At 42.2% G+C, this 6,173-nt stretch overlaps 1 protein-coding gene across 1 annotated transcript; it reads left to right on the top strand.

Annotated features, from left to right (window-relative positions):
• The first annotated feature begins 631 nt into the window (after nt 1-631).
• gpatch4 (G patch domain containing 4) lies at nt 632-6,078 on the top strand. The gene is made up of 8 exons (XM_005923645.3): nt 632-757; nt 2,807-2,885; nt 2,983-3,056; nt 3,147-3,239; nt 3,515-3,625; nt 4,193-4,308; nt 4,421-4,471; nt 4,564-6,078. Exons 2-8 carry the CDS (start codon nt 2,807-2,809, stop codon nt 5,213-5,215), a joined length of 1,176 nt encoding a protein of 391 aa, XP_005923707.1. The 5' UTR covers nt 632-757; the 3' UTR covers nt 5,216-6,078.
• Nucleotides 6,079-6,173: the final 95 nt, after the last annotated feature.

The following is a 6,173-nucleotide window of genomic DNA, read 5'->3' as shown; positions in this document are numbered from 1 at the left end:
CACACACACACACACACACACACACACACACACACACACACACACACACACACACACAGAATACAAATTTAAATTAAGCTTAAGCTTAAAATCCTAGAAGCACTGAACTGATTTGATTTTGTAATAAAATGGTTACATTTGTACTTCCATGTGGCTCGTTTTCTGTTATTTTTCCATGTATGAAATGCTGATATTATGGCGTTTCCTGAACTTCCTCATTGAACTGGTTTTTATTTATCTATGAATTTATTCATTGGGATAATCTTTTCATTTTCATCAGTGTGGTACTCTGATTTTAAATGCACAGGTGTCATTTTCCCTTGTTGATAACAAGTACATTCAAACAAACTGTGTAAACTGTGTAACCACATGTTTAGGGGACAAAGTGGCCATGAATACAAGAACATGGAGGACAGAAGATTAATGAAATTTTGTGGTGACAGAGACATTAGACTATAACTATTTTTTGTTTGATTTTTTATGCATCATTTATTATGTGTCTCTGTGTGCTGTGATATAACAGATGTGAATACAGCAATCACTGGGTTTTTGTTTGTTTGTTTTGGTTCCTTTAATTTATGCACATGTTAATAAAGTTATTGGGGAAAAGGGGGGGGGGGTTACCGCCTCCCTTCCGTGACGTGTTTCCGGTGTCATGTCAGCGGTCTGCTGGCACCGCATGTTTACACTCTGACGCTCCTGCACGGTTCCAGTCCTCACGTTTTTCAGGGAAACAGTTCGACAGAAACAAACGAAGGTTTGTGGACTTGTTATTTCTGTTGTGTCGCTGAAGGTTCGGGAAACATTGGTCTAGAAACGGCCGTGAACATCGAGGTGTTTAACGCTAGCTGTTAGCATCAGCTCGTCCAGTGTAAAGAGCGAAACCGGTTCAGTTAGCATCCCAGGAAAATGCGCAAATTCACCAGTTTTAACTTCACTCTTAAACCTGCTCAGGTCCTGAGATCTGCTTTAAACCTCTCTGCAGTTACACGGCAGCTTATAAGAGAAGCAGACTGGTTTTATAGGCTAACCGTGCGCGACACGTCTCAATATCGTGGATAAAACGATTCCTTTAAAATATAGTGGATGTTTGAAACATTTGAAAAGTCTTTAGATCAACAGTCAGAAACACAAAGTCAAACTTTTATTTCTGTTGCACGTTTCAAACCGGAGTTGAGTCAAGCTGCTCTCCATCAAATACGTCGATACACCAAGTTTCCAAAAACACAGATAATCAGTGTAATTAATAGGAAATGAGAAAGTTATCACTAATGAAGTAAAATCTGCGAATGAAAACAAGAACTGACTAAGAAAAGCAATAAGAAAATGTTTGCTGTGGACAAAAAGCACAATCAGACTCTTTATGAGGGAGGTGGGATAGTCAGAGCTGAAGGGCAATAATAGGGAAGGTCTCGTCTCCTTTAGGTTTTAGGGAGATAGATGGGTCTGTATATGCATAACACTGCAACTGTTGCACAGAAAGAACAGTAGACAGGACCCTGTAAAACTCACCAGTCACCATACATACAGATGTGTGTTTGTGACTGACCTGCTCCCTGAGTGCCATTTATTTTTCAACCATTACCTGAAAATTTTAATTTATTCTCTCCATCACTCCTCCACCTCTCCTGTGGGTGATTTGTCTTACACCAAGTGAGGAAAAGAAGTAGGACTGGGCGATATGGCCTAAAATTCACATCACAATATTTTTTAGCTGGATGGCGATATACGATATATATCTCGATATTTTTTAAAGCCATTAAATAAGAACAAAAAGAGTTCTTAGTCTAAGCTGTGTCCCAGATGTCACACAGGCACTTTTATTCACATACAGCGCAGATGTACATGAAAAATTACTCAGAAATAAATTATCAGCATTTATTAAATAATAATGCTCCATAAATAAAAGAAAACAGTGTTGTTTTTGTGCATAACAAAAAGCTCACAATTGTGCAGTCAAAATGTAAACTAACAGACGCTGAGCATAGTAACAAAGACACAGATTTCACAGCTGCTCTGTTCCCAACTTCTACTGCGTGACTGACAGCCTGGAGTTTGAAATCCTCTTTGTAACCGTGTCTCTTACAGGTGCCATTTATGGTCCTTATACACACACAATACAGTAATATTACATTGAAGCACAGTACGTATCACTCCGCGAGGCTTCTGACTACGCTAGCCGTAATGCTCCGACAATCCATCAAGCGGTGCAACTTCGTAGCTCAGCAAAGTCGTACTAAAGCATTTTTGACAGATTGCTGAGCGCCGTGTAGCACATAAAATCGGTTCGCGGTCAGTAAGGAGAACTCATACATGTCATACTGTCGATTTTTGAGAAAATGACAGCATTTTAATGTAAGGTTATAGCCCGAAAAATACTGTATACGAGTTCTGTAAGGTGGTTTGTTTCGGGGCGGGACGCAGTTTCACACATTCTTTATTTTGCACTTTATGGCACACATCTCTTATCTCGTATAAAAATATATCGATATATTTAAAAACTCGATATATCGCCCAGTCCTAAAAGGTAGGTAGACATTACATATTATTTCTGATAGGAAGTGTGGGAGAGGGAGTCCTGCAGCGTCACACCATGGATGCTGTGCTGAGAGCATCCAAACATACAGCCATGATCTCAGCCCAGCAGGAAATCAACTAAGAACACACGCTAGGTTTTCTCTGCATACTTAACTGTTTTAAGGGTTTAAGTTACTCAGGTGTAACATGGTTTTTATTTATCAAATGTCCAGAAATACAAAAAAAGAATTGAATGGGTTTGCTTACATTTAACTGTGTCTGTGTGCAGATGGCAGAAGTCGTTCAAGAGAAAAGTCGTGGCTTGAAGTTTGCGGAGCAGCAGCTCCTTCGCCACGGCTGGGAGCACGGTAACATACTTTGAACTTCTTCATTCAGACATTAAAGCGGCGCTCGTGAGGGTCGGCGCTCAGGTGCAGGAGTCTGATCGGCGCTTTCTCTCCTCAGGTAAAGGACTGGGACGAGCTGAAAACGGCATATCGGAGGCCATCAAGGTGAAAGTGAAGTGTGACAAAGGAGGAGTAAGTGCTGTTCGTCTTTATGCAGCAGACGCTTGTGTTGACGCTAAAACAGGTTTAAGCTGAGAGGGCCATTTACATTTCTTCTGCAAGGTTGGCCATAAAGAAGGGGAGCAGTTCACCTTCCACTGGTGGGATCATGTCTTCAATAAAGCCTCCTCCAGCCTGCAGGTGGAGTCTGATCAAGTAGGTCGCTCATTTGTTTTATTTTTTAGGTTTTGCTCGTACTTATTTATTTAGCTCGTCCACCTGAGTGCAGCTGTTGTTTCAGTGTGAGAATATTTTCAGGATTTTAGGAGCAGTTTGACGTTTCAGAGCACCGCCTCTGAGGAGTGGATGGAAGCTGCAGCAAGGCCCAGACTCAGTTTAACGTTCACATCAGTTCCATTCAGGCTCCGAGTGGAAGCAGCTGGTTTGTTCACTTACACAGTGTTAACGTGCTTCCTGGTTTTCTGATGCAGAATGGGATTAAGCTGAAGAAGACTGCAGAAGAAGAGGATGGGATGATCTCCAATAAAAAGCCGAGGAAAGCGACCCTGGCTAAAGATAAGCTGTATGGATGCTTTGTCAAGGTAATTGTTTGCGTGTCTTTCAGCTGCATGTCCCTTCTTGTTGTACTTACTGCAGTTCAGTCATCACACTGCTTGCCACTCATTGCTGGTCACTGGCGTTACGCGATGAGTCATGAGAGCGTCTCGTTCAGGAAAATCAAAATCGCTACAAAAACAATGCTGCGGTCCCCAAATCTGACCGAGCAGCAGGTATGTCGTCGCCTCGACCTCCACCTTTGTTGTAGCGTTTGTGTGCGATTGCAGAAACTGAGAGGACATGAAGGAAAGTACAAAGAAATGTAAAAATGTTCGCACCCCAAAAACTGACCGTAACAAAGAGCAGGAACCCGGCTGGCACGGCTTATAAAACACGGGGACACGACCACACAGTAACAGCAAAAGCATAAACAGCGTCACAGACGTCGGCCATTTATGTAGTTCACATCGTAGGCTCTGCAAAGTTTCCCCACAGCGGGCCTTACAGTGGGACATTACGGCACTTTTGTGCATGACTTGGACACTTATTGTGTTTTTAAATGTAGTTTATTTTATTCACACAAACAAACAAACGGCTGGCTCTTCTTTCAGTCTGCCACGCTGCTGTCTGGTCAGGAGCAGCCAGAGCCGAAGGCCTCCAGCTCAGATGACAGCAGCAGCTCCGATGAGGAGGATGAGCAGAGGATGGATCTGTCCAGCACCACCAAGTAAGACTAACATTCACAACATCTGATCTCATCAGCAACTGAGACTTGGAATTGTATTCGGACCTTTTATCTGATAAGTTACATGGTGAGGTTTCTGTCTGACTCTCTGCAGGCTTTCTGACACTGATCTTATGAAGGTTTGTGGAGGACGCACAGCTCACAAGTAAGATGATACGATTTGTAGAATTCAACATGGAAAAAACATCAAAGAACTGTAAAAAAGCATAACCCAGTTTTCTGTGCTTGTTATTTTAGGGGAGCCAGGCACGGCTTGACCATGAGCGCCAAGTTAGCCAGGCTGGAGCAGCAGGAGGCCGAGTTCATGGCCAAGTATGGAAAGAAGAACCAACCAGCAAGTGCTCCTCCTCCAGCCTCCCGTTTAGAGACGCAGGAGGAGATGACAGCAAGCAGAAAAAAGATGAAAATGAATGAGAAGAGTAGTGATGGAGTGTGTGAAACTCCCACAACAGATGTTCAACCTAAAAAGAAGAAGAAGAAGAAGGAAAAGAAGAGCGCTGATCCCGAGGAAAGAACTGATGAGGATTTGATCCATGTAGAAAACTGTGAGGCAGACGATTCGCACAAGAAGAAGAAGAAGAAGCAAAAGAAGAAGAACAAAGTGGAGGAGAACAGAGTCGAAGAGACGCATTCACCGGCTGCAGAGAGCGAGGAGGTGACTGCTGAGATGCATGCTGACGAGGGCAAGAAGAAGAAGAAATCCTCCAAACCCCCAAAGGAAAATGACAGTGACTGTAAGGAGCCTAGCCAATCAAATCACACAGGACTGGAGGACTCAGACGTCACAGAGTCAGTGAAGAAAAGGAAAAAGTGCAAAAAGGACAAAACATGTACACATGAGGAGGCTCCTCCTCCTCTGAAGAGGAAGAAGAAGAAGTCTAAAGACTAGTGTGTGATTAACTGGGAATCTAATTCCATGTCTGAAGAGGACGTGGTTCCCAGTGTACTCGTCTGTGGTGCTAAACCTGAATCATCAATGTCGACCAGCAAGAATAAACAAGTGAAATTGTGGTTTTAAAAAAACAATCAGCTGAGGTTTCATGTGAGTGCTTCCTGTTTAGCTTTGTTTAGTCGATATTAGAGGAACTCGGTGAGTTACAGTCTAAACGTGGACTGTAAAGGAACTTTGGATGTTTTCGGCAAACTGGAAAACATCTTTAACTACATCCAGCAGGTGAAGCGCATTACAAGCCCGCTGCTGTTTAGACAAGTTGATGATTTTTTTTTTAAAGATTGCTTTTATAACATGAAATGTGCCCTAAATAATCCATCACAACCAGACGTGGCTTTTCTAACCTCAGCGATTGTAGCTGGAGTCAGTTTAGTTGTTCTGGGAGGTAAACATGACGGAGATCCCAGCTGTTTTTACAGTACTGGTGCAGGACGCGGAGTATTGTGACACATGCTGGTTTTATATGCAAATTAAATGATCAGACTCAGCAGATTTTTGTACTTTTGATTCTTTTATTTAAAATTGTCTTTGCGTAAATAAACATTTTAAACAAAGTAAACAAATATACAACATGTTTGTATCTTTTGTAGAGAATATTCATGTGCGTAGATCATTTGCAGAGTTTTAGTCACCTGACAGGTGTGTCAGTGTTGCCTGGGACAAGACGCACACACTTGTGACAGATGTAAACTTTGATGAGATTCTTGTTTCCTGAGCTGTAACGTTGATTAGCTGTAAGCTTTTTTGTGAAGATGATAGAAAATAAAATGGTTCCTACGTTAAAACGCCTAAACAAGGAATTTGTTTCCCTTCTTGAGTAACCACGAGTGATCTCTAAAAACAGATATTACTGCTGAGTATTTCAAATGTTTTTCAGCACCACAAGGTGAGTCAC

Source organism: Haplochromis burtoni, unplaced genomic scaffold (assembly GCF_018398535.1).
Source record: "Haplochromis burtoni strain Fernald_Lab_line unplaced genomic scaffold, NCSU_Asbu1 Contig_64, whole genome shotgun sequence".
In the NCBI taxonomy this organism is placed as follows: Eukaryota; Metazoa; Chordata; class Actinopteri; order Cichliformes; family Cichlidae; genus Haplochromis; species Haplochromis burtoni.
This window is presented reverse-complemented; position numbering and strand designations above follow the sequence as displayed.

What these genes read in the sequence shown, in the direction of transcription:
- gpatch4 (XM_005923645.3), top strand. Translation starts at nt 2,807, where the DNA reads ATGGCAGAAGTCGTTCAAGAGAAAAGTCGTGGCTTGAAGTTTGCGGAG. An exon ending in TGCAGGTGGAGTCTGATCAA is followed by an intron (nt 3,240 to 3,514) that starts GTAGGTCGCTCA and finishes TTTCTGATGCAG; the next exon opens with AATGGGATTAAGCTGAAGAA. An exon ending in GATCTGTCCAGCACCACCAA is followed by an intron (nt 4,309 to 4,420) that starts GTAAGACTAACA and finishes GACTCTCTGCAG; the next exon opens with GCTTTCTGACACTGATCTTA.